This window comes from Daphnia pulex, chromosome 2, assembly GCF_021134715.1.
Source record: "Daphnia pulex isolate KAP4 chromosome 2, ASM2113471v1".
Taxonomy (NCBI): domain Eukaryota; kingdom Metazoa; phylum Arthropoda; class Branchiopoda; order Diplostraca; family Daphniidae; genus Daphnia; species Daphnia pulex.
The window spans coordinates 6945833-6972999 of record NC_060018.1 but is presented as its reverse complement, the minus strand read 5'-3'; the positions used below and the strand labels follow the sequence as shown (position 1 = coordinate 6972999).

Genomic DNA, 27167 nt, shown 5'->3' with positions numbered 1-27167 from the left:
AAAGCTGTCAGGAAAATATTGATGAGCAAAGAAATTGGGTTCCAACAGTGGGAGACAAATGGTCCAAAATGTATAATAGAGTACAAAAATGACACACAGAAAGAGCAATATTTTCCCAATTAGAACATCATGACCTACAGCCATGTATTGTGGGTTACTAGCCTTATTATCCCTTGACAAAGTATTCTTGTTCAAACTTAAGAAAATCTTGCTCAGTAAACACGGTGGATTGTTCTTTTGCTTTCGGCTTCTTTTCAATGGTTTTACGTTGTTTCTTTAACTGGTAAGAAAATATCTGAAAAAAAATCAATCTGTATTTTAAAAATGTTTGCAAGACGAAATATCTTTGAAATTCTAACCTTGTTTGCAGATTCCTGTGTGACTGATTTTTTCTGTGACAGCTTATCTAGCAGAGCCAAGTTTTCCAGAGTCCTATCTTGCTTGGGATGTTTCTTGACAAACTGATCAATTGCTGATTTAACTTTTCGGTCCTTAACAGTCGCTTGTTTCTTGATAGCTTTCCCGATGGCGCCTTTAACGTTTCTTGGTGGTGTTTTCTTGGTTGATTTGTCGTGTTTTTCTTCTTTCTCAAACAGTTTCAAACTTTTTTTCAATAAAGAGGTCGACATAATAAAAACCACTTAACAAGTACTCAAGCAAGTTTGAGCTTTAAGCACATGGACACAGCAAGATCAAGAATCAATCCAAGTTTTTAGTTTTTACAGCATGTTTTACAGACAGCAAATACACTGTTGTCAGTTTATGCTTATCGACATTTTTTGGTTTTCCGAATTTCCCCTTTCAAAATTTTACAATTTTACGTAATTAAAGTAAATTTATCGAGTTCAAATTACAAACGTTCATCACGCAAATATAAAGACTAAGTAAATAATTCCAGAGAAATTCAGACAAAAAATTTTATTATGCGAAGGAAGCAGATTGGCCTAGGCAACAAGGATGAAAAAGATTTTCGACACTGTTCGAGTATCACACAGAAGGAAAATAACGACTGAATTTAAATAGATGCAAGCTATCCGATTTGAATAGAATCGTGCAAAGGTCATATGTAAGTTTGTAACAGCGGAATTCTGTGAAAGCCTTCATATAAATGGATAATCGAAACTCAGATCCCCTCAAACATTGCTGCAAATCTATAGTCGAAAATTAGCTTCATTCATGGATAACTGTGGAGTTCCATTTTATCCGAATTTTCTTAACTGCTTCGGTGGAATTTTGGCTGGCTTCTTAAGGAAATTATGTGGAGCTTGTTATCAACGAGGTTTTTTCAAATTAAGACAAAACTTGAACGGGAGAGAACACTAGTAACCATCGCATTCACCAGGCAGTCAAATTAGCAGTACTAGCTTTACAATCAATCTGAGCTTTGCTATCATCAGAATAGACGATAGGCAGCTCCTTTGAAAAGTCGTACCAAGCGTCCAACGTAGGAAATCCAAGTTGCGTCGTCACCAACTCCACCGGAATATTTGGACGATAACTAATGGTATAAGCGTAAGGACCATTATTTCACATACAGGCAAAGTATCAACAGGACACAACATGAGAGGGTCAAAATCTTGCATATATGCATTCAATCAGAAGAAATTTAACAACAAGAACTTTTTCATAACATGAAAATAATAATAAAAAAAAAAATGCTACGAATTTCTAATAATTTGTAAAAGGGATTCGAATTAACTTTTCTTTAAAAAGAATGCATTTCCAAGAATTTTGACCACCCTTTCAAAAAACAATAAAATATTGTAAGAAAACCCGTCCGTTGATCCTGGAAAGTAATGTTGTACGTTTATAAACTTAATAACTTGATTTTGCTTGATTATTAAAGAAACGGAAAATTAGGGGTGAAATTTTGTGCCTAAATCCCCTGTTAGATGAGGCACGACCACTTCTTAAAAATTAGCAAGTAAAAAAAATACAATACGTACGCTTTGATGAGTGTCTTTAAAGCAAGTTTTCTCTCCCTGTCGGCAAACCAGCTCATCAAGTGTGCCGACATTCGAGGAGCGTGATTATACAGTCGGAAAAAACGCCGAAAGTTTGCCAACGCCCAGGATGAACGTACCTCTAAGGCATGAGCGACACAATCGTCTGCCTTTTCTTCACGAGTCAAGCTGGCCATAGTCGTGTTCAAATCTATTGTTGTAAATTCATAATTATAACAAATGTGTCACCCGAAAAAAATCATTAAAACATACCCATGGTACTCTTAGTAAAAATGTAGTAGAGGATCCTGTAGGCAGTAAATTCAAGTAGGTTCTTTCCTCCTAATTCATGGTGAAGAGCCTTTAACTGCGTCTGACATTGATTGAATTCCTCGTGGTCGGCAGCCTCCAGAGCTAGACGGGCGTGTGTTTCGTAGACTTCAACTGTAAAGGAATCCCGAATACCCTGTACTGTCAAATCCTGTCTTATGGATTTCATTTGATCACAACATGACCGGTAATCAGGATTAGCAACCCAAGATGTTTTAACCTGTACATGGAAAACAAACAAAAATATAACACGATTATAATAAAGTAAATTAACGTAAACATGAACAAAAACCCAACTTACTTTATAAAGAGCTTTTTTCAGAATGTGTACAGGTCTGACAGTCGACGGGTCAGGAGCAGCAGTCAACCTAAAAAATGGCTTCTCAACTTCGCAACACGTACCAACGATAAGTAAATTCGACCAATCTTCTTCCCCAGTAACGTCTTCCCTGTACAAGCTGCTGTCACCCAATGTCGTTAGCCGGGTTTTCTTGGGCACTTGGAAGCGAGCCTGACGCTTACGCAGTTTGTCTGGAGATGTCCAATTTGCACCCAAGACGGTTCGGTTGACCGATCCCAAACCTAAACCACCTTTTCCAGCGGCACCCAACGACTTCTTTTGGTTTTGGTTCTTCTTTTTCAGTTTCTTTTGCTGGGATTTGGTGAGTTTCTTTGCAGGTGAAGAGCGACTAGTGGGAGACAATCGTGAACGGGAGGGAGAACGGCTTCGAGACCGAGACCTGGAGCGACTGCTGGAACGTTGCCTACCAACGGGAGAACGACTTCGTGAACGAGAAGATGAGGTTGACGATGATGATGATGACTTCCTCAGTGCAGTACCGTAAAGCGCCTTTCTTTGTCCCTTAAACTGAAACGAGATTTGGTTTTGTTTAGTTCCAACTGATGTCTTCAAAGCGGATATTCCTAGTATGGAAGCTCCCGTCTTAAAGGAATTATTGCTCGAATTGCTAGCTGCTCCATTCTTGAAAGACGGAGTATCAGTAACCGGTTTAACAGCTGAAATCCCTATGCTACTCGGCGCAGTTTTGAATGGAGAGATATCCTGTCCAGAATTTGGCTGCATCCTGAATGCAGAAGCTCCCCCGGCTGTGGAGCCTAAAATATTAACTCCGTTTTTCATGGGAGATACGTTAAATCCAGACGTCCCTGCTTTCAGACTAGAAGCAACTCCACTCGTTGGAACGGCATTTTCCACCTTAGAATTGAAATTGAACAATGAATAAAATTGTTTTAACCTCAAATTAATAACAAACTTACCCTTGACAGATTCGGAAGTGGTTCATTATCCCAATCTTTGCTTAGGGCTTTCCCCTCCCTTGATGCCGAGGTGATTTTCCCCTTAAGAATTAGTTCAACAAAATCTTTGTCAACAGATGACTGGCACATGGCAAAACATCGCTCGACGTAACGACGTAGACTATCTGGCCAATCAACCGGCATCCCTGAACCCTTAGTTTGTGAAAATGTTTGCTCAGGAGATTTGTTCTGGATGTTCTGTTGAGCACTGGAGGTTGCCACTTGAGGGCTTGTTGGGTATTGTGGAACCTGGATGGGACCAGGAGCCTTATTTTCTTGCTTAACCTTCTGCAATTTATTACTGCCTTTGGAAGGAATGGTGAATTTAATGGAACCTGGAGGGGGTGGTTCAAATGAAGTTGATAGAGTAGGAGGAGGAGGTGGTGGTGGAGGGGGTGGTGGAAGACTTGGCAAAGGTGGTGGAGCAGCAGCATTTCCTGAACTAGAAGTTACAGGAGGCATTTGATATCCAGCCCCATTCCAAGTGCCTTGCCCCATCCACTGGCCTTGCATGGGTGTAGGATAACCATATGCCTACAAAAATATCATAGACATGTATAAATTTTAAAATACATAATACATAAACAAAAACAGAAAGTGTACTTACATATGGGTAATAAGTCATCTGTCCATGTGGTACTTGGTATGGGTATGGCCTGTAAAATGTAATACAATAATTAAGAGAATGAATGACAATATTTCCCATAGCCCCATGAAAGTGTTTCAATGAACACACTATACACTTTACAGTTAAGAAACATCAGATTGCAAAAAATATGTAATTACAGGCATTTAAACAATGGATTAGAGAGTCTGATGTGTTGATAATGATGATCAACACAGTACTTCCCTTCCCCAAAACCCAAATGCTCAAGCAAATTAACCGAAGAATTGAACAAAAAACTTACGGGTAAGATTGGCCAGGAATTGTAGGGAAATTGTAATAGCCTGGATATTGTTGCTGCCACCCTGCTTGACTTGCTTGCTGTTGGTTGGATTGCTGCTGTGAGGTATTTGTTGTTCCATCTCCCATTTTTCAGTCTACTCTTTCACTGAAAGATAGTTTTCAACACAATTAAAACTTCTAATTGATACTTCAAAAAATCTAAAGGCTCTGTTTTACCTTTAATCGCTTCAAAAACACGAGAATAATCACTACAGTTAAATTCTATCCAATTAATTACAAACGATGAGACTAAATAGGAAAAAAAACAGTATTTCGATTCTACTCAGTCAAGTCGGACGAGGTCAATCAGAAGACGCACAAAAAATGTGTATGGTTGTGGTGGTCCTGGAGAATGGTAGATAATATGGATTGTGGGAGTTGGGAGAGGAAAGCGGTTGGAGGAGAAGAAAGCTATCATGCCATCTAGCGATGAAAAACTGACGTACGTCATTAAAACTAATCATGATTCACGAAGCTTTTTTTAAAAAAATTTAAAAACAAAAAATAGAACCATAGGGATAGAACTAAGCCAAACAAAACCTAAAAAAAGGACAAAAAAGTTACCAAAACAAGTAAAAAATTCTAAATTCCAAAACATATTCTAATTTTTATTTGTTTTTTTTTTATTTCTTGATTATGATTTTTTTTTAATGTTACGGGAATTACAATAATGCATTTTTGTTTAGATGAGGCTTTAACATGTATTAAGACATGGCGCATACGAAGACAAGGCATTACTGATAACCATGACAAGCTAGTTACACAAGGATCATTCAGCAATTTAAGTTAAGTTATTGATCAACAAAACTTTTCACCAATCATCTTGATCGTCATCACCAATTAAGAAAATCATCTTCCCCATCATCGTTTTCTTCAAAGAAGTCCTCAACATCTTCATCATCATCGTATTCTTCAAAGAAGTCCTCAACATCTTCGTTGAAAACGTCAATTTCATCCATCCAGCCGCCATAATCCTCCCTCGCATCCAAATCATTCCTTGTGCCAAAACCGTGGCTCGATTCATCCGAATCTCCGCTGCTTAGTTCTTCATCGGAAGTTTCGTATGGGCCGTTCTGATCCTGATATGAACAAATTAGGGAAGATTGGCTGCGTTCAAATTTTAAACAAATCTTCAGTGGCCCCTTGTTGAAGCGATTCATCAAATCATAAGAGATTTCTCTTTCGTCCTTATAATTCAACATTCCACTAGGGAGGCTCAGCTCTTTCAACTTAGTCAGCTGAAGAGTGAGAGTTTTAGTTCCAGCCATCGTAAGTCCAGTGCACTGGCGAATGTGCAAAGTATGAATTCGTTGCCAATTCTTTGTTATTTCGTTCCAGTTCGAAATTGTGGAAGCTTTTGTACCGACATGACAGCATTCGAGATCCAAATATGTCAAAGTACTTTTTTCTTCAAACAGATGCGAGTATCTCGAACTAAGGCAAATGTCACTTTCTAGACGGTTGAGTTTTGGAAGGAACGCCTCGGGAGGGAAGTACTTCTCCTCTGGATTTTCACTTGGTAACAATAGCGTGGATGAGAAGAAAATTCGTAAAACCTCCAATTCCGCGCAAGAGATAAGATCAGCAACATCAATCAGCTCGCAAGAGACAAACGTGAGCTGGGACAATTGAGCGCCGAGGGCACGAAGAATTGCTTTGCGATAATTCGTTGAAACTTTTATTAAAGTTACGCGTTCAACCTGCATATCAAATGAAGAATAAATAATATTAGCAAAGGTTGGTAAATTCAATTAAGTTGATGTTAAGACAATTCACCTTGGGCCATTCCGTTGTTAAGATGGAGAATAGCTGATCGGGTGAAATAGCATCAGTATGTAGCAATTCTGAGAACGTCACTTCCTTTAAATGAGGACACATCCGACCAACGGCCTTCATCAGAATTTCATCCCGAATGTTGACAAAATCTATGCTGGTTAGGGAGATTATACCTAAAAAAATACACATACATGATATAGCAGCTTTTAAAAAATCCTTATTGAAATGGCATATTATTTTCATGATAAATGTACAAAACTATTACCAGAGAAAGGTGAATTGGTAATGAATGGTGAGGGAAGACGAGGATTTGTATAATCTTGGCTTGCTTCATAAATATTTTTATGATTACTTCCAAGGGTCTCATTTGCAGATGGAATTTGATGAAGTAGCTTGATGGCAGAACTGACAGAAGAACCAGAATGGTCGATTCGCCTCAAATTCGGCATGTGGCGCAACAGCAGAGCGACAGAAGCTGGATAAAGTCCGGAGAATTCAGAGCCTTTTCGAAATTTTTTCTTCTCTTCTAGGTCTTCTAGTTGCAAGTGTTGAAGAGTGAAACAGAATGGACTGAGGTATTCAGTTAATATTTCCAAAATGACATTTTTTTCTTCTTCAACCATTTCTTTTTCAGGAAACTGTTTCAGTTTTTCCCCAAGCATTAATGCAAGAATATCTTTCTTAAGAATGCGAAATCCAGTGATGCAGAAATGTTGCAATCTTGGACATGAAATTCCTATGCAGTTCAGTAATTCCCTGTGGTGTTTGTGGAGAAGATTAAGTGAAAGGCTGTTTAAATTAACCAAGGATGACAGTGATGAAATAATGGGACTCAATTTCGCCATAGGTGTTGACTTTGACACCATTTCAAAATTCATTTTCAATACTTCAACACTCGGTGAGCGATTACAAATACTGTGAACAAACTTTTCATTTGGCTCTGTTTTTGGAAAAACAACATGGGTTTCAAGCTCAGTAAAGCTGTTATCCAGAACACAGTCCAAGAAAACCCAAATGTCTGATTTCTGATCAGCGTCATAAAAGTTTCTGTTGAATTCACAAATAAACTTTTTCCTTATATCATCATTCATTATTCCAATAAGATGATGGTTCAAGCGACTTCTGACAAATCCACGAATATTTGAGCTAGAAAAGAAAGGGTTAAGCGAAATAAGAGATGAATAAGAATTCATGCCACGTCTGTCTTCAGGTCGATGTTCAGGACAAAGGAGTAAATTACTGAGAATTTCACGATAACACGCCGTGAAAGCTATCTCCTCAAGGCGAGTGACAAAAAATCTTTTCCTCATATTGAAATACGAGTATTTTGGAATGATATCAAATTCGTAAGTGCTCTTTTATTAGACTAGGTCTATGAACTAAAACGTGTTTAATACTACCTAGCAGTCTAGCACATTGAACAGACGATTGTTTATCATTTCAAGTTCGTCTGCTATGGACTGAGCGCCAAATTCATGCTACTGCGTAATGCCTACTCTCCACAGTCTACTTTCAAAAGCCTAACCTTGTAATTTTAGAATGACCATTTTAGAAAGAAGCACAAACAATTTTTAATTCGGAAATGCACACAAGTTTTTGCTTTTTTTTTTTTTTAGAAATTTCATTTTCGGACTTTAGTACGACAGTGGCGAGTGGCGACAACTAGCGACGGACAATGGCTTGACGGCTCTCTTGTCAAAACAAAAAAATCGGATTGAATCAAAAATTCGTCTGCTCCAGACCATGTGGAGTACTGGCTGTCGAGTCTGTATCGAGCAAACAGGAAATTCACTTACACAATTTCATAGCTGGTAAATTGATTTTGATTTTAAAATTCTGTATTGGATATCTTCACACCAAGAACCACAAGAAGAAAAACACACTACCTGTGACACTAACAAAGATTTTCTTCATGTGGAAACCCAACGAAGAATTTGTTGACATCTTGTTATCTATGGGAATTTCCCGAAATGTTGCAGAAAGGGTACGTAACCATTTCCCCTTCTTTGGTGTTTGTTATCCCATATTGAAACAAATCCTAATTTACAGGCACTACTCAACACAGGAAATAGCTCAGCAGAAATTGCAGCTACATGGATTTTTGATCATCCTGATCTAACTCTTCCAGACATTCCTATCACTGTTGATGAAATAGAGAAGCTTGCAGGTAAGAATTTGAATTCAGAAGAAACTCAATGATAGTTTTTTGTTTAATTTGTTTGACAGGTTCTGTATCTCTAGAAAACATGAATGGTGACACTGGAAGTGAAGAAGAAGATGAGGAATTGCCAGAAGATTATGATGGACCATACAAAATGGTGTTTGTTGTTAACATGGAATTAGGCATGGGTGTGGGAAAAATAGCAGCACAAGTAAATCTTTAAATTTTATTTAAATTTTACCATTGTCATATTAATATGGTGTAATGTCTACAGGTGGCCCATGCTGCATTGGGGTTACATCGTGAGCTAATTGATAAAGAAATGGAAAACAGTAAAGAATGTGGACCCTTGTCTTGTTGGGAAGACTATGATGGGTAATGATCATAGCATGGGTAGATTACACAGCATAAATCTTTTATAAAATCTTGAAAATGTTTCTCCCCCTCCAATAGAGAAAGGAAGATTGCATTGAAAGGAGAAAACAAGCAGCATCTCCTTGATTTAATGCAGAAAGCAAAAGAATCTGGTTTACTTCACTACCTTGTGAGTGATGCAGGTCACACTCAAGTGGCACCTGGCTCGAATACTGTCTTATCAATTTTTGGGAAAGAATCCGACGTAAATGAAATTACCGGGAAATTGAAATTGTTGTAACAATTGTTTTACTTATTACAATATTACATGTACTCATCATATAAAAAAAGGCTAATTTATACACTTCTTCAAACGTTGTTAGGTAGGAGATCCAAGGTTTCAAAATCGATATTCAAAATGACGTAAAATTGAAAATTTCGTCATCGAAAAGTTCGAACTGTATTTGCGTATCACTATTGCTGAAAACTCAATTCTTAGTCAAATCAGCAAAGAGATCACGATTTAAACAAAATCATTTCATTGCGTACTATCTAAGAGGAAATTGCCGGAGACAAAGACGGAACAAAACCAAAATTATATGTACACAGGAAAAAACAATATTTGAAAAACAAAAAAAGGAAACAAAAAATGGGGTTTAAGAGAAAGTGAGTGGCAGGGAACGAGGTAGATAGCTGAAACAAATTTGACCCACGCACGATATTGTTCATGCAGCTGAATGAAATTTAATCCAAGAGGATTTGTTGATTCTGCTCGTTTGCTGAGTGAGGTAGAGAACGTGGGTCGTAACTAACAAGTTTCTAGTTTTCTACTCCTCTCACACCGCAGAGAATATTATTCCATAGGCTATTAATCAACAGGAAAGTAGGGGTCACATTAGTAGCTTGTAGGTTGAAGGTACGCTTGGGCCAAATTTTTCAAACGACGTATTTGAATAGGATACCTATCAAATAAAAATATAATTACGTACAGATCAAATTTAATTTTTAGAAGACTAGAATATCTGTGGTAGTAATGTAATGTGATATACATACTTAGTAAAGTAAGTGTAGGACTTAAAAATTTCACTGATGGCATTGTCTAGTGCTTGGCCAAGTTTGAGTCTGTCAAGGGCATGTGACTGCAGATTTCAAACAAAAATTAATAAAAACAATAGTCAATAAATAAAATCCGTGCATGTTTCCATTATTCTAAAAAAAAAATTACTGACCTTATTAAGATCGTATTTGGATGTCGTTGAAGAGCGTAATGCGCGATTAGAACCACAATTCCCATTTAATATTTTGGAACCGTCCATTTTAAGATGATTGCATTCAGGTTCACGATCTTTTTCCGTAAAAGTTGATTTGCCTATTTGGTCATCACCTTGAGTTTGATTGGCTGTTTTTTCAAGTTGATGATCAACTCCATTATTGCTGTGAAGTTCTTTATCTTCTAAAATCAAAATTATTAGAATCTGGCAAAAAATTAACTTTAGATTTGTTGTTACCTTGATCAGAACACCCAGCTTCGTCTTCTACGAGTGTAACTATATCTGCTGATAAAGACGGCGAATTAGATTTCTTCGACTTTGGTGCGGCAGTTGGTTTCCTTCCATTTCTTTTGGGAAGGTCAAATTTATCAGAATTCTTCGTAATATTTTCTTCGCCTCTGACCTTAGTAACGTTGTTCATATTTTCTTCTTCTCTTGCCGAGGGTTTTCCATTTCTATTTTGTTTTGCTATTTCTATCTTATTTTGCGTCTTTTTACTGTGAATTTGCTTCGCCTTCTGGTTGGATGGCGACGGAGTTAACTTGACTGCTTCTTTCCGCGAACGAGTTTCTGTTGATTTTTTTAGCTCTTGCAACTTTGATGACTTTGAAATAGGCGAATGAGGCGTCTTATTACTTTTCTTTTCAACAGTTTTTTTAATTTTTCCTTCCGGAATCTCTTCTGCCTTTTTCTTTTTGGGGGGCTTGTTTTCAACCTTCTTTAAATCCGATTCAATTGTTTGGCGTTTCTCTTTTCTTTCCGCTTTTAAAACCGAACTTGAAGAAACAGAAGATTTTTTTTCTTTATTGATTTTATCGTCACTTGGTTTCTTGTTGTTAGTTGGAGTGAGGTTAACGGATGGCTCATCGACATCAATTGTATCGCAACCCTCGAGCAAATGTCTTTTGAAGTTGCTGCGATACACGTAATGCTTGGAACAAAATGGACATTTCTGCTCTGCAACTCGAACTCTTTGTTCTGGTGACAATGCCTCCAAGAAACTCGCCTCCACTTGATCTTCCATGGCCAACGTCATCGATACCCTCCTACTTGAACGAACTGGTCTCCCCTCTGCTGCTACTGCGATTTCTTCAATTTCTTCATTTCCTTTCTTGGTTGTGCTCCGATTGGATTTAGCTATTCCGGCAATACTTTTCAAAGTTGATTTGGGTTTTGCTGGAGTTTTGGCCAACGACACTTGAGTAGGAGTGGCAGAAGGCACGGACTTTCTCGATGTTTTCTTCGGAGAAATGGAATTTGAAGAGGGAATACTTTTGGTATCAGAAAGAACGGTTACCTTAGATTTTTTAATTGGAGAAGTCGAAAGAACTTCTGATTTTCGCTTAGTGTTGGAACGCTTAAGGTTGGGTTCAGTTTTGACTGTTTCGTAAGCCAGAATCTTAGTTTGGGCTTTTGATAATCCATTACTTTGATTTTTGGATGAGACAGGCGTAGTAGCATTGTTGGGAACAGCAGAGGATTCATTTGACTTCTTGGGGCAGTAGTGCTTGTGCTTGAGGACAGATGTGTGTGACTGGAACTGCTTTTGGCATCCGTCGCACTCGTGAACATCAACAGTGATTTTCGATGTAGACTTTGAATTCACTGAAACACCATTTTTCTTCTTGACTTCAATTTGAACACTTTTTGAAACCGCGGATCCATTGATTAGCAGTGGATCCACTCGTTGACGCAAAATTCTTTTTGTAATACCATTTTTCTTCTTTGTGGGTGCGGGTTCACTGAAAGATAAAACACGCCGAGTACTTCTCCGCAGTGCTCCAGGTGTGCCTTTATCTGTGGCATCTAGAAAAGAAGAAAGATTATGCGTTATTAAGAATCTCCAAACTAAATAAGATTTATTATTAACCTTCTTTAGGTGAACGACTGCGAAGGGAACGTGCAGCTGAAGAGTTTTTCGTTAGGCTAGAATTAGTTCTCTGCAGACCTCTGCTTCCTCCATTAGGGGCTTCATTTTGGTTCCAGTGACCTCGTCTGGATCTGGGATTCACTTTAACACGACGCTTTCGGTAGGGACTGGCAGATACGTGATTGGAACATAGGAGGATATGACTGTGAAGTTCCGGAATTGACTCAACGCTGAAATGGCACTTTGTGCATTGAAAGGTATCTAGAGGAAGAATTTGTCCACCATTGCCGGAACGCATTATTTGTCTCTTTAACTCGTCAGCTAATTCAGCCTCTGTTGACTGATCTAGCTGTATATGTGTACACGAAACACCACTATGACCGTTTTGCTGATGATCCAACAAAGCAAGGAAATCTTGAAATATTTCACCACAAGGCGAACAAATGTAGTTTTTGCTTCGAATCCATTCGCCACTGAATTCCGGCTGCGAAATTGCCGTCACTTTCTCCTGTGATGAAGTTTCGACAGTTTTACGCAAATTAAGCACTTTTGAAATATCCATTTCTTCCGGTGCCGACTGACTAGAACTGCTTTGCGTTTTGGCAGTTTCTTGCAACTTCAACGATTTGAGCCCATAATAATAGGCCATCTGGAGAGGCACATCCAATTTCTGTAATTCGGTAGCATTATAACTGGTCTCTCCCCAAGACCAACGCTCCGGAGGCGGATTACCACTATCAGTTGGCTGCACTTCAAATCTGTCATCCTATGTAGAAATCAAAAAGTCAATTTAACATATTTATGAATGTTTTGAATGTTTAACGACTTACGGTAGGAGCCAAGGAGCGAATATTATTTCTTTTGCCATCAATAAACCGGTTGAGATTATCGTTGGCATTGGTAACAATATGTGATAAATCATGAAAAATCTGGGGATTCCGAGATGAATTGATTGGTGATTGCACCGCATGCTTCAACGACGGCTTATTGGACAGCTTGCGCGACAAGAGCCAATGAGGCGAACAGATGCCGTAGCGTCCATGAGCTAGTCGGCGATGGCGGCACATGTTGACGTACGAATTGAACATCTTGTTACACAAAGTGCAAGCGAACCGGAAGAGGGATGTCGGACTTCCTAGTCTTAAAGATGCCTCCATGTCCATTTCTTCGTTCTCCTCTTCTGGGCCCATGGCCAGGTAATCATCACCCGGATCACTTGTTCCTCCAGACTGAATACCTGTTTCTGATTCCGGTTTAGAATGTGTGTCAGGAATATCAGGAAGAGGAGGAGGGGGATTTCCTCCACGACATCGGTTCTTCTTGATGTGTCTCATCAGTGTTTTACGTAACGAAAAGGCAGTGCTGCAGCGAGGGCAGCGATTTGTGCCCCCTTGTTGCCCGTCACCATTTTCTTCGGTCACCGTCTGAGATGGTCCCGGATGCGCTTCCAAGTGTTTGAGCAAGTCATTCTTGGTCCTAAGTAGACGGCTATTTAGGGGGGAGGAGGCAAATGATGGGAGTTGTTGTTGGTTAATTATCCGGGGCCGTGAAATTTGACATTTTATTACCCGCACTGATGACAACGGAATAGCAACGGAGATGAATTATTGAGACGATTAATCAATCTGTCATTGGGTCCTGTTGGTGGAAATCCACTTCGTTGATGCTGGCCGGCTACGGCAATGGCGCAATTGTTAAGATCACGTGGGCTTAGGAAGGCAAAATTAATGTGAAAGCGCAAGTAATGGCGCTTAAGACTAAAGGAGCGTTTAAATACACCTCCAGGTGCCGGGCAGAGGTCACAGACGAACACCTTCTGCCCGCGTTTACCGCGTTCCACATGATGCGGTTCCAATTCGAATTGATAGTAGTTGCCATTAACGTTGACAGATGTCGGAGGCTCGGAAGCTTCCAGCAACAGCGACGGCGAAGAAGCACCACGCCGATGTACTTTCATCGTTGTCGATGGTACGTCGGCGCCTAAGTTCGGGCCTCCCGCATGCGATAAACGTACGTCCTCCTGCCTGGATATCGGCCACAACTCTGTAGGAAAAAATGGGCAAAATAAATAGCATCAAAGTTCTCAGAGGAGCGGCTTACACCGTTCAAGAATTCAATCGGAATTTCAGCTTACACTGTTGTCAATATTCAAGTGTACAAACTAAACGATCGATAAAAAGTAAACAAACTTGTTCGAATAATTGATAGACGCACACCCAATGAACAAGGCTTAGACTACTGGATGACCATACATGATTAAATTCCCAACAACAACTCTAAAAAGGGTATACGTGAGATACGGAGTACGGACGAAATCTGGCGTCTACTTCACACACACACAATACAACAAAATTCTTTTTCCAGTTTTTTTTTTCCCATTTCGAGAAAAAAGAAAGGAGAAAACGAGGGGTTTCACGTCTGACATTCCCTCAGGCTTCTCTTTCTTGATCGAGAACTACACGTGAAACGGTACCCCCTCCCCACCCCCCCCCCCTTCCATTTTTACTACCCTCTCTCCGGAACCCCAATGTCCAATTGTAACAACAAAAGGAGAAAATTTTTCGTAAACTCTTTTTAAAAATAAAACGACACCTAAGAAGACACGAGCTTGTTATCAGGAGAAGACTAATATTCCCTTGGAAATGTAAATAAAATGGAAAAAAAGCTAAAGAACGATAGTATATCGCGTCGGTCCACACACAAGTTATCGGCCATTCCCATACGACGCAAACATCGTAGGGCCGTTTCCTTTCGCCAAAGCTTTCTAAAAACAAGAAAAAATTGCCAAAATAGAGAATACGACTGCTCTCCGATATGAGCGTACGAGTCTTCACGTAGGCACACTCGACAGTTTCTATAGACTGTACATGTTAGAAGAGATAGGGAAGTTACACATTGGGGGGTCTCACCTTTTTTAGATCTGTCCAGTAAGGCCACAAATGTCAATAAAAGTAGCTGTTTACCTGCAAAAATGATCAATACCGTGAATGAGCTTGACGCTGGAACGATTAATAACTAAAATAAGGACGAATCGTGTGAATTAGGGCCCAAAAACTCTCTCTCCGAGGACGTCTCCACTTCAGGATGGACCGATGGTGGACGACACACAAAAGTTAGTAACTTGGCTGCAGCGTGCTGAATGTGCCAACAGGGAGCAGCACACGGGATTTGAGAACCCCCCTCCTCTTTCTTTCCCCCCTCTCCCTCTTTTTATTTTTTACTTCTCTCTCTCCTTCCCTCTTTTCGGCAGACTTTTCATCCCCTCCCCTTTTATTAAAGCGTCTGCTCAGAGCGAGGCCATTAACTCCATGTGTTACCGATAGTTAGTTCCATCTAAAGCCGATAGATGGCGCGAAGGGCGCTCAGAAATATTTTATGTTAGTTTACGTTGACAAGAGGCACTGGCCTTTACCTACACATACAATCTGATTTTAAGAGTGAAAATAGTGACACGCGAATATTTTTACCGTCCCCGTCTGTGATGTCTTTGATTTGTACATGACTACAAAACAATATACTGCTTTATATTTTCATTAAATCAACTTATCAGCTACTTTTAAAAAATGAGTGATGCTAGCATGCTAGTTTTCTTAAGTGTTGGTAGGTTTGTTTTTTAAATAACTTGTCACTATTCCAAGTTTTGGGCTACACTACATTTTGATTTTCTTGCTTTATTCAATATAGTCATGTGTATTGGGAGCTTCTTGTCAGGCTCAGTTCCACTGATGGTAACCTTGTCAGAGGTAACAGTTGTCACAAATTTATTGTTGTTGATTTGTTGATCACGAGTTTTTTTTTCAATTTCAGGAACGGTTAAATCTTGTATCAATTCTGGGAGCTGGTCTCCTGGTAGGTACAGCTCTTGTAGTCATCATACCAGAAGGAACGCAGATGCTGTATTCTCAAGAATTGCAAGGTTATTTGTATTTTGCATGTGTACAATAGAAATTAAAACATTTATTCTTGTTCAGATATAAAACAGAAGTATGAAAATGCAAAGGGAACTGCCAATGTCCCAGACACACATGAACATGAAGAAGGAATTCATTCAGTGATTGGTCTTGCATTAGTGCTAGGATTTGTTTTTATGCTGCTCATTGATCAGATTGGCACATCAAAATCAAGAGGTAAGTAAACACTTGAATGATTAATGGAGGAAACAAGGCAATGATAACCAACATCTTTTTAAACAGATCCTGAAAGTGGCACTTCAAGAAATAGTAGATCATTCCAAGCTACTTTAGGCTTGGTCGTTCATGCTGCTGGTGAGTGATTCACCATGTGCCAACATATCATGTCCATCTTCCTCTGTCCATTGCACAAGGTGATTAATAGCACTTTTTTATTGGATCTATTAACAGCGGACGGTATTGCTTTGGGTGCTGCAGCTACCACATCTCACGCAGCTACAGAAATGATAGTCTTTTTAGCAATCATGCTGCACAAAGTAATATATCATTTCTTATATTGGCCCCAGATTTGTAGTAAGATTTTGTTTTTTCCCCCTTCAGGCCCCAGCGTCATTCGGTTTAGTAACATTCCTCTTACGCGACGGCTTAGATCGAGCTCGTATCCGTCGATATCTCCTTGTCTTTTCCCTGGCAGCGCCCCTCGCGGCACTTGCCACTTATTTTGGTCTTAGTCAAAAGAGCAAGGAAACACTTTCCACTGTTAATGCAACCGGCTTTGCCATGTTGTTTAGTGCTGGAACATTTTTGTATGTTTCGACCGTGCACGTCTTGCCAGAAATCGTTATGCGCTCTGGGGGGCATTCCCATCATCCACCTTCCTCTGATGGCGACAAAATTGGATTCACGCGATGCGAATTGCTTGTGCTTGTCTCTGGTGCTCTCCTTCCGCTAGCTCTAACGGCATTCCATCATCACTGAACGTCAAGTGCATGTACACACACACACCCAACTCCTCCCCGGCAGTTCCAATGCTCCCCGGGTGATTTACAGTAACTGTGTGATTTTATGCTACAAAGTTTAAAGACGCATGAAAACAGCAATTTCCTCTCCCCCCCCCCTTCACAGCGCGATACATGCAGTGCGCAGACGAGTGGTTTTAAAAAATCCAGTTTTTTCGTTCGTCCATCTTCTTATTGTGGTTTGTTAATAAACTTGAATATTTACTGGGAAAACATTTGGAGTTGGATTTGAATCTTCTAGGTTAAATGCTCTTTCCCACTTCCATTTTCTTGAAAAATTGCTTTTTTAAAATTAAGTCGGTTCGCCCAACAACCGGGACATTTAAAAGTTGTGTTAGAGACACTGTTCGTTTCCTATTGGTAAAGTGACTTATCCTTGCCGTTTCTCTCGATTCTTCCGCTCTGAGACTTTTTGGAAGGAGGAAGTAAACTTTTACGGGACTGTTGGTGTCAACATATTTTATCTCTAAAGTTGGCGTGCTGGATAATTAAGAGTTGCGCAATGTCTCGGGAGAGAGGCAGATTGCTCTCCCTTTGCCCCATTCATTGCGGTGCCGTGAACGTGCGTAGGGCTATTGTACTGGGAAAACGTAATAAGGTCGGGGCAAGAGGAAAAAGTACTGGTTCGTCTACATACACTGCAGTAAAAACCCAGTAATTCAATTAGCTGCACGATAATTTGGGAACCCAAATAAAAATAAAAAAAAAAATCTTCTCTTATTATCACTTTTCTGGCTAAGCCGAGAGTCATCTCTAGTTCGCTAACTCATCTCTGCAACATTTATAATACTCTTCTCTGTCGAATTTCGTCGCTCATCGCCTTTCCGATTTCCCCCCCTCTCCGCTTGCTGTCAATCTTGTAATTTAGTTTTTCACGTGATATCCGATCTCGAACGCGTTAACAAGCACTTCGTCTCTTCCGGGAAATGTTACCCGAGATGTGAAATTTAAAACTGAAATATCCATTAAGTTAGCAGATGGTCTTTGCAGTCATTCGCATCATCATCTACTTTGATTTCTAAACGGGATAGCCAAAGTACGTCCAAAAAAGAATTCATTTTGAATTTCTTTTTTTTTTGTTTGTCGCCGAGAAGATTTACATGCACAGTGCATTCAATATGCTAAATGTTAAATAAAAAAAGAGACCGACTTCCGGGAAAATCGATCGTTGCAACAATATAGTAGTAGTGCAATTTTGTTAAACTGTACATTTGCAATTGTATGTGCTGTGTGCGATAGTCTAAATCATTCTGGCTATTCCTGGTCTTGTTGACCACCGAGGAAGAAGAGGAGGAGGAGGACTTGTAATAAACTCGCAGACCTCCGAGTGTCACGCGACATTATTCGATCGAATTCCCCAGGCTATCGCCTTTGTTTCACATTGCGGAACCGTCGAGATTACTTTGTTCTTTTCTTGTCTTGTTTTTTTTTTTTTGTTCTCTCTGTCGATTCTTTTTTGTTTTTTATTTCATTTTCTATATTCTCCGCCGCTCAGGGGAGTCCCGGGGATGCGCTTCTTTCCTTTTTCTTGCCCCAATTTTTGTTATTTTTTATTTGTGAACGAATGAAGCAAACTATACGGTTTAGATCGACAGTCACGTCATCAAGTATTGCCTTGCGTGTCATCGACATTCTGATGGTAGTATAGCAACCGTCTTGGTTGCGGCGTCTTCGATATGACACAGTCTACATGCAGAACTCGGGACGGCAGCGGAACCCGAACGGCTAGCTCTCATTTGAAAAGTGAAGCGGAGGAGAAAGCCTGGGCGCCGACTGTGTAAAAAAAGCGGCAGTTACGAACAGTGGCCATTCTGCAGCAGACGTGCCGATGGGCGCATAGTATTATTGCTGTGAGTCCCGCTTTGGCTTATTTTTCCCCATCTTCCTGCGCTTCGTCTTTTGCACCACGTTCTTCTCTCTCCCTCTCTTGTTTTTTTTCGTATTTATCTGCTAGTTGGCCGCGGCGTTCGTGTTTCGTTGACCCAAGTGGAAATCCGCTTCGTAAACTATTATTGGCATTTGATTAGTATTTGTTTTTTGTTTTATCTTTTCGGCTCTCTACCTTTTATATACTTGTGTGCGTTCACCAATTATCCGAGGCGGAAGAAAAAGATCCCGGAGAGAGAGAGAGAGAGAGGAGAGAGCAGGGCAGCCAGGGAATAACAAAAGAAGGGGGGGAACGAGTAGTACATACATAGGACTGGCTGTTAAAAGGGACTTAAAGTGGAGTGTAGGAAGCCAGCAGAGAGAAGAGAAGAGGAAATTGCATGACTGTAATGACAAGAACAAGATAGATCGAGACGGCGCCGGTTGCTGCTGCTGGTCGTCCTCTCGTTGATTCTTTTTGCTGTGCTGCTCCTTGTTGGTGTGTCCCTGTGTGTGCGTATATGCGCTGTGTGTGTGTTTTGTTGGGCCGGCGCGAGTCTCGTATATAGCTACTGTTTGGTAGTTTATTTTCAACTCGGTCCCACATTCTAAATCTTCCACAACGGCTTTTCGAATCGGAAAAATCTGCCAACTGCCAAGTTCGTAAGTATAGCTTTATTTTTATAAAAAAACATTTGGAAGTATTTCAGCACTGGCTAAAGCGTGATTGTCAAACTATTTGTGTGTATAACTCTACAATCGGGGGCTGTCTGTATGTGTATAACAGAGCGATTGAATGACAAAGTTAGAGTCTAGTATTTCACCTATTTTGATTGAAAAATGTTGAAGGACCCTATACTGTCGAAAACAAAAGACTGTATCATTTTGGTTTAGCCCATGTCTCCGTCAAACAGCGGGACTCGATGGGCCGTAAATAAGATAAGGATCTGCCGGGTGGAAGTGAATTTGGAGTGGGGACCTTGCTGTGGCTTGTGGATGTAAGAGCAGTTGCTATTTATATGAATGCAGAACGCCACACACACAGCAGCAGCTAGTGTGTGACTAGGGCGACCTTCTCTCTCGGTTAAATGAGGACGGTGTGTGGTGATCCAGTTTGACTATACCCATGTCGAGTATATGGGCTGTACCGTGACCGACGTCAGGACTTTAGTTTATTTGAGGCGCCAAGACGCGGTCAAATGAGCGGAGAGGATCTATCTCCGTACAGTCGTTGGCACGTGGCTAAAATGAACTAGCAACACTTTTTCCGTTTTTTTCTCTTTACATAATAACATACAGCCAGAAAGGGTCATCTTATATGTATAGTAGCTAACTCAATGTTTCGCTAACCAGCCGGCCGGAGTATACACATCAGTATATTATACGGGGAAACATTGTTAGACCACGTGATCCATCTAACGTTAGAATAACCGGCGCGGTTGACGGCAGCCGCAGTCATGTCATGTTGTTATGATGAGACGGCGCTCGCATTTGACGCATTGCGCCACATGCGGTCGATTACCTCCTCCTTTTTTCCCGCGAACTCTTAACTGTTGCTTCCGTAATGTCTGACTTCTGTTCTTTCTTTCCGGCTGTATACAACTTAAACTCCATTTTCGACGAGAAAATTCGATTATTTCACGGTCGTCCATGTCTAGGGTGGATACTACTATACAGGCCCCGGGTTTTCTTTCCCAGTCAAACCCAAAAAATTTAGGAGAGTAGTAGATATAAAGTAAAAGCCATACATAGTTTGAGCTGCTTCCTTCCGCTCATTTTCTTCGAGTCGAAACTCTCGTCGTTCCCCTCCGCCCGGTTTAGCCATTCTTTTATGTTATTTAGAGGGCCGTCAGCGACTGCGGCATAGTCGTGATTTACGATGCCGCGGTGGCGGATGAGAAGTTAGCGAGGGAGTTGTTGGAACTGTCGCAAAACACACAGCGACTTTCGGAATAGATATATAGACGGTATTATATCTCCGGTATGCGGCCACTTTGTCTTTACTCTATGGATATAGAGGCTACTAGTCAATTTTCTCCCGATTCTTTATCCGGCGACGAAAAAGTATAACTGAGGTTGCGCGGCAATTTCCGTCCAAGTCGGACAAATCGTACTGCATTGATCATCATCATTGATCCATTTGCTACAGCTTTGTTTAGAAAGCAGTTGCCGTGAATTACATACATACACGTCTAGGCCTCCATGACGGTCTGGTGTTTGAGTTGCCTAGGCTCGTGAATTGATCCACGTAATACACGAGGAGAGGGGGTTTCACGCGTTGATTCTCCCTAGGTAAATATCACCCAGGTGGACTTAGTCTAAGGGGGGAAGAAAACAAGAGCTACCGAGACTGAGATGTACACAAACAATCTACTCAACCGTGTAAAAGTCAACAGCCTTGTAAAATATATCAAGCCTTTATCACATTCGGATAAATCCGATGTCTTATTGCACATAACAACCAACTCATTTGGCGCCCTCCAACAGTCCCATACACGTTGCAATCCAGTCCCACATATCACTGTCGCATTCCACGAATGATGCAACGAACTGAATGGACTGAGGTGAAATGGAGTGCGCTGGAGTATAACAGACAACACACATCCGTAATCGAGATAGCTCATTTGTCCCTAATCACTGTTATCATTCGGGTAACTAAACAAGGCGGAGATGATATTCCTCTTCTCTTGGCGATTCGTGGGATTTAAAAAAGAAAAAAAAGGAAACTAAGGAAAAGTACGAAACGAAACAACTGTGATAATTTATTTATCACATCGTCTATATATGGCGTTATAAAGAGCGAACCTGTTTTATTATTCACATACGGAAACTCTATCTGAGAGGGACTTTGATGGAATGCTAAATGCAGCTTGTATCCACATAGATTCTTTTTTTCCGGAATAGTGAATTATTTATCAACCTTAATGCTGGGCTGAGCAGATTGGACGAGATTTTCGTTGAATAGTTAATTTATCGAATGCACATATAGAAACATGTATACAAGAAGAAGAAACCTACATGCGAAATTACGTATGGAAGCGCGCCATTTGCCTGTCGAGTGTTAATTGCCCTGAAGAAGGAGGGTGTTGTGCCAAAAATACAAAACCGAGTTTATTTCGAACGTCTCTCTCGGGTGTGCCATGGCTAAAAGTTAACCGAATGTAACGGACTGTCACACGGATGCGACGCGGAGAGCGCCGACTATATATACATAACACACTCCCGAACGTATATACATATAAAATCTAGAGAAGTCCCAAGAAATATAGGATATTGGCGCAACGAGTCAAGAGCCACCTGGCTACTATATTCTGATTATTTTTTGTTTGTGTTTTTTTTCTTGTTTGGTTTTTTTTATTCACGCAAACTCTCCATCTGTATCGATTCCCCGCGTTGTTTTGCTAGCCGGGCCGTGTAAATTTTCTAAATCGATGCTTAACGTTTGCCAAGATATTTGCTCTTGATTAGTCTCTTTCGGACTTGCAGAACTTTGGCTCCAAGCGTCGCGTCGCAGTGAATCGACGCTCTCGACGAAAGACACCCACATTTTTCGCCCACTTTTATTTGAGTCGATCAAAACCGACGACGATTGCAATGTAGGAGTAGTTTCCGGGAGTTTCTATTTCCAGCTCTGTGTGCGACTATATAGACTCACTCGAGTTGACTCTTTTTTTTCTTGTGTGTCTGTGTGTGTCTCACATAAAGTGGTAGTGACACAAGGGAGAGCTATAGCGTACATACATGGTGGCGAGAAGGAAAGAGAGAGAGACTTGGGGGGCGCTAAAAAAGCGCAACACCAACGCCAGTCGGCGAGCTAGCAGAGCTCGACACTCCCGTGGCCGTGAGCGAGAGAGTGTCGTTTTTATAGTTGTGTGAATCTCGTCCAAGTGCCAGCCCGCCAACCAGTCAGCGAATCGACATAACGTGCTCTCCCTAGAGTAGTTGTGACGGAATATACTTACACCCACACACATACTATATCCCGCAATCCCGCATCTTGTATTCTTGTTGGTGAGTTTCTATATCAGTCGTCAATCTCCATCTATTTATATCCGTCTCGCACAATCTCGACACACAATGCAGCAGCACAGCGCAGGAATATATTGGCTTTTTAAAAAATATCTTTGGCGATGGCAACTCGAGATAAACGCGCAAGCTGCTTTCATGTAGAGATAGTAAAGACGAGTCTGATGCTGGATGAGCAGATGTATATATACTTAATAGAGTGACTGAGAAACCAGTAGCGCGGAAAAGTACACTGCTCCTGCGCTGTATGGCTATATATCTTTTGAAATATTTCGCATGCATTTCGCTTTAAAACAATGCGCAGTCATTTGATTGATGGTCTGGTCTCGCTTTGGCTTCGTCCGTTTGAACGTGGGGAAACGTGTTTGGCCGCTTGACCGAAAACAGCACAGCACAGCACAGACGGAATGAGGAAGACCGAGAGGCTGTCACTCGGTGTGAGTTGAAATATAAGAGAATCGCGTGTGTGCAACCGCGGCTTCCGTGGAATGAGAATCTAAATACTTCAAGTACGTAATACGAATAAAGAATAAAAGAAAAGGGGAAAAAAAAAGGAAATGAAGGGCATACGTATCGATATCTGGCATCGATTGAAATCTGGCAGATATCTGCAGAATGCCTTGCTGCTGCCGTTACTACAACAGCCCATGCTGCGGTAAAAGCGCGCAGTCGCCGTCGTCTTTTTGAGTCTCGTGGGTCTGTTGAAGCCCAAACTAAAACTGGCACTTGATCGCCGTCGCTTAGTCAGACAACAACTACTTGTTCGAGCTAACCCGCTCGGCCGTTAGCTGCTGCTGAACCCATCGCCCGGCCGTCGGTGTCATCATACAGTTCCTTCCGTATTATAGATCGTCTTGAATTCTATAGTTGGTTTTTTATTTTTCTCGGAGCGCTGGAACCCAACCGATCGTTTCCTTGATGATGTCCTTAAACCTTTTAAACCCCGCAAGCAGTGGAGCTTCGGGTTATGGAGTCAGTAGTAGGCGCTGTAACGTCAGGTTCCAACAACGGTGTGCAACCAATTTAGGCATTTCTGTTTCTTTCAGTGATGATTCTCTTTCTGCTGATGCGGCCGCATGAACTTTATCACGAGCCCTTTGTTTGCTTTGGTTAAATCATCAACAGGAATCGAACACCAGTGACTAGCGTGGAATCCATGGAGGATCAACAGTCGTCCGGTCACTGCGGTTCGTCGCAACACCACGAACACAGCATCAGCGTGTCGAGTCACCGCGGGTCCGTCCATCTACCCGAGACGTCGATCAGCGCTTCCAACTCATCGGCGGCCTCGTCCCACCAGCAGCTGCACTTCGCTTCGCGAATGGGCGAAAGACAGGCCACCCTCGCCGAGAAGGAAGATAGCCTCTCACCGGCCGTCCCCAGCCTTCTGCACTTGCCTCTGTGTCGCCAGACAAATCCCGTGCCCGGACTCCGCTACCGCAATCTCGGCAAAAGTGGTCTTCGCGTCTCAAACGTCGGACTCGGTATTATTATACAGTCGCTATTATAGCCAATCCGTACTTTGCTCGCAATTGTTTCATTGTTAAACTATAGTTATATGATTTATTTAGCTTTGGTTTTCTCCAAAACCACAGCAACAACAATCACGTAATATTGTTGAACTGAATCATATTCTCCTCAACGAAATTGAAGATGGAGAGCGAGGTTCGTTAGGTGCGCATTTTAATTGAAAATCAATTCTCTGGTTTCGCTTTCCAGCGCGGAAATTTGATCCTGAAAGACGTCTAGTCTTCGGGGATTGAGTTGAGCTTGACGTTGGCCATGGGCGAACATTTCAATTAACCGCAAACAATGCGGACCTTCTGTGCAGCTCGGAATGGTGAAAATAATGCGCCAAGCCTCATTATTTCACTAAATCCGCTAGACATGATTTTGGTTTACTCTAAGATTATATGCTTTATTCTAAAACGAAATTTAAGGTTTGAACTCAGCTTCCGTCTTAATTATACAAAAATAACTAATCAGATATTGTGCAGCTTCTAGAAAAAAAAAGTAATATTTTTGAAAATAACCGTCCATACACATTTAGTTTATAGCCTATTGCATGAAATAATCAATGCCGGTCCAGGCTAGCTCTCCATTAAATTTATTTTCCATTAGCTGTATTTTCTTTTTGTGTATTGATTTTTAAATTATCGTTTCAAGGTACTTGGGTTACGTTTAGTGCGCCCATCAGCGAAGAAGTCGCCGAAGATATAATCGTCATGGCTTTCGAGAGCGGAATCAATGTTTTCGATCTTTCCGACGGATACTGTGGACCACGCGCCGAGGTTTCACTTGGTCGTATTTTAAGACAAAGGCGATGGAGGCGTTCCAGCTACATTGTGATCACGAAAATCTACTGGAGCTACCGGTATGTCGTGATCTATTACCCAAATGAATGCGTAGAGATAGATTTATCACTATTAGACTACCGTACCAAATAACACAAATTCTATAAGCTCGTGCTGGAACTAACAAGCTCAGTGTGTGTATAAACCTTTAAAGCTACACGAAAACTATTTTCTTTTTGTGTGTTTTTTTTTCACCGTAACATTTTGTTGTTGTTGTTGGCCGGATCAAGTTCTGAGGAAAGAGGTTTGTCAAGAAAACATATCATCGAATCGATTCGCGCTTCGCTGGATCGGTTACAGCTGGATTACATTGACGTTGTGCTCATTCACAGAGCGGATCCGATGTGCCCCATGGAAGGTAGATTGTTTTTCAATAGAAATCAAAGTGCTTATATTACGTTTAATCCTTTGTTATGGAATTTTTGACACAAACAGAAGTGGTTCGAGCCATGAATCATGTCATTGATCATGGCTGGATTATGTATTGGGGTACATCGCGCTGGTCGTCGGTCGAGATTTCGGAAGCGTACAACAATTGTCGCCAATTCAACTGCCCACTGCCAATTTGCGAACAATCCGAATATCATTTCCTCTGCCGAGAAAAAATCGAAATATCCCTTCCTGAAGTCTACAATAAATTAGGTTTTCCCATTATTCGTTTTCCGATTTGTATTTTTGTCAAAGACCCATGTAGTTTGAAAAGTCAAGTAGCCTCAAACGATGATTATAATTGGAAAAGCTCAAATTCGAGATCTACTTGTGATTATTTAGGTGTCGGGCTGATGACATGGTCTCCACTCACCATGGGATTCAGCGCTTCAAAGGGCGAGGAGACCTTCCCGAATTTTCACCGCATGTCCTTTAAGGTATTGCCACTGACAGATGATCACCTGTTCATATTTAAAAAGTGGAATTCAACAGAAAAAGTTTTCTACCGTCACTTGGCCGGACGACGAAGCAGCAGCCGCTACCAAAGAAGTATTAAAATCAAACTGAGATTATCAGCAATAGGTTGATTTATTTAATAAACAATATTTTTTAAATATTTGAAATAGAACGCTTATGTGCCGAGGATGTCCGCTGAAGAAGTTCAGCGTCAGAATGGCAAGCTGCGGGAAATCTCGCTAATGGCCGAGCGCTTCGGTTGTACTTCATCCCAGTTGGCCATTGCGTGGACGCTGAAAAACGAACACGTTCATTCAGTACTGATCGGAGCTATTTCTCCAGAACAATTGTACGAACACCTCCAAGCTCTTCAGGTAATCATTCGTCTCATAATTCCACGAATTGTTATGTTCAGGAAATTGCCATGGAACAATTAATCAATTAGTTTTTACTCAGGGCTATAAGGGGGGGCCAACATGAACGTTTAATTTTTGTTGTCGAACAGTTTTATATACGTGGTTTGCATAATGCCTTTACAGATAGTGCCTAAATTGTCGGCTGCAGTCATGCTGGATCTTGAACGAGTGCTGGATAACAAACCCATACGCCCACCAATGATATCAACGCTGGCGATGAGGTGACAAGATAATATTGAAAATAGTTTACAGGCTGATAAACTGATGGTTACCTTGGAAACCACTGAAAGTGCGACTTCGACCAGTTGTGGTCAAATCATTGGAGCCAAATTCTCATGTAACACGTTGGCCTTTTGTATTATTCTGTGACTATATGAGATGGGCTTCGTGGGTAAAATTCTTTCTGCCATATCGCTGAATAAGACAGTTGAGATAGCACGGCGTCGGCGTCCTTTCTTTTCTGCTGGTTGCACGAAACAAAGTTGTATCTCAATATAGTATAGGCCCTTTTCGAATATTTAGTTTGGAAATGATTTGGTAATCTATCGTTTGCCTATTAATGCGTAAGTAAACCAATACAAAAATATATTTCGTTATAAAATGAAAAGCATTGAGAGTTTCAAGTCTACTGTAGTTTCCACGTTATATTTGATCTTGTATAGTTTATAAAATATCGATGCTTGTGTTCGATTCTGCTAATACCTAATACAGTATATCCATGA

The 27167-nt window shown here is 40.8% G+C and overlaps 5 protein-coding genes and 1 long non-coding RNA gene across 11 annotated transcripts; 4 read left to right on the top strand and 2 right to left on the bottom strand.

The window, feature by feature from the left end:
• Window positions 1–143: 143 nt before the first annotated feature.
• On the top strand, window positions 144–1286 carry LOC124188574. Its single transcript, XR_006872412.1, has 2 exons — window positions 144–283; window positions 371–1286. It is a non-coding gene; the product is annotated as an uncharacterized LOC124188574 (long non-coding RNA).
• Window positions 904–7747, bottom strand: LOC124188573. Its single transcript, XM_046581302.1, has 9 exons — window positions 6578–7747; window positions 6313–6485; window positions 5374–6236; window positions 4198–4246; window positions 3552–4124; window positions 2575–3489; window positions 2217–2493; window positions 1947–2154; window positions 904–1498 (listed from the first exon to the last, which is right to left on the bottom strand). Exons 1-9 carry the CDS (start codon window positions 7620–7622, stop codon window positions 1336–1338), a joined length of 4266 nt encoding a protein of 1421 aa, XP_046437258.1. The 5' UTR covers window positions 7623–7747; the 3' UTR covers window positions 904–1335.
• Window positions 7748–8022: 275 nt separating this feature from the next.
• Window positions 8023–9131, top strand: LOC124188571 (probable peptidyl-tRNA hydrolase 2). The gene is made up of 5 exons (XM_046581300.1): window positions 8023–8296; window positions 8362–8479; window positions 8539–8684; window positions 8748–8848; window positions 8927–9131. The coding sequence occupies exons 1-5, from the start codon at window positions 8225–8227 to the stop codon at window positions 9126–9128; spliced, it is 639 nt and encodes a 212-aa protein (XP_046437256.1). The 5' UTR covers window positions 8023–8224; the 3' UTR covers window positions 9129–9131.
• A 132-nt stretch (window positions 9132–9263) lies between these two features.
• LOC124188566 lies at window positions 9264–15106 on the bottom strand. Of its 2 annotated transcripts, none has more exons than XM_046581290.1 (8): window positions 14932–15106; window positions 13537–14011; window positions 12799–13456; window positions 11969–12734; window positions 10336–11904; window positions 10057–10277; window positions 9881–9966; window positions 9264–9789 (listed from the first exon to the last, which is right to left on the bottom strand). In XM_046581290.1, exons 2-8 carry the CDS (start codon window positions 13923–13925, stop codon window positions 9723–9725), a joined length of 3756 nt encoding a protein of 1251 aa, XP_046437246.1. In that variant the 5' UTR covers window positions 13926–14011; window positions 14932–15106; the 3' UTR covers window positions 9264–9722. The 2 variants fall into 2 exon arrangements, with proteins under 2 accessions (XP_046437246.1, XP_046437245.1); XM_046581289.1 differs by having other exon boundaries at window positions 10057–10280; window positions 14932–15104.
• A 231-nt stretch (window positions 15107–15337) lies between these two features.
• LOC124188570 (zinc transporter ZIP9-like) lies at window positions 15338–17111 on the top strand. Its single transcript, XM_046581298.1, has 7 exons — window positions 15338–15568; window positions 15653–15711; window positions 15776–15884; window positions 15940–16095; window positions 16162–16233; window positions 16330–16415; window positions 16480–17111. Exons 1-7 carry the CDS (start codon window positions 15532–15534, stop codon window positions 16855–16857), a joined length of 897 nt encoding a protein of 298 aa, XP_046437254.1. The 5' UTR covers window positions 15338–15531; the 3' UTR covers window positions 16858–17111.
• A 1336-nt stretch (window positions 17112–18447) lies between these two features.
• Window positions 18448–27167, top strand: LOC124188568 (voltage-gated potassium channel subunit beta-2-like). 5 transcript variants are annotated; one of them, XM_046581294.1, is made up of 9 exons: window positions 18448–18748; window positions 23916–24274; window positions 24957–25164; window positions 25375–25502; window positions 25580–25786; window positions 25916–26010; window positions 26066–26122; window positions 26200–26403; window positions 26569–27167. In XM_046581294.1, exons 2-9 carry the CDS (start codon window positions 23947–23949, stop codon window positions 26668–26670), a joined length of 1329 nt encoding a protein of 442 aa, XP_046437250.1. In that variant the 5' UTR covers window positions 18448–18748; window positions 23916–23946; the 3' UTR covers window positions 26671–27167. The 5 variants fall into 5 exon arrangements, with proteins under 5 accessions (XP_046437250.1, XP_046437253.1, XP_046437251.1 ...); XM_046581297.1 differs by lacking the exon at window positions 18448–18748 and adding an exon at window positions 18800–19423; XM_046581295.1 differs by lacking the exon at window positions 18448–18748 and adding an exon at window positions 18800–19427.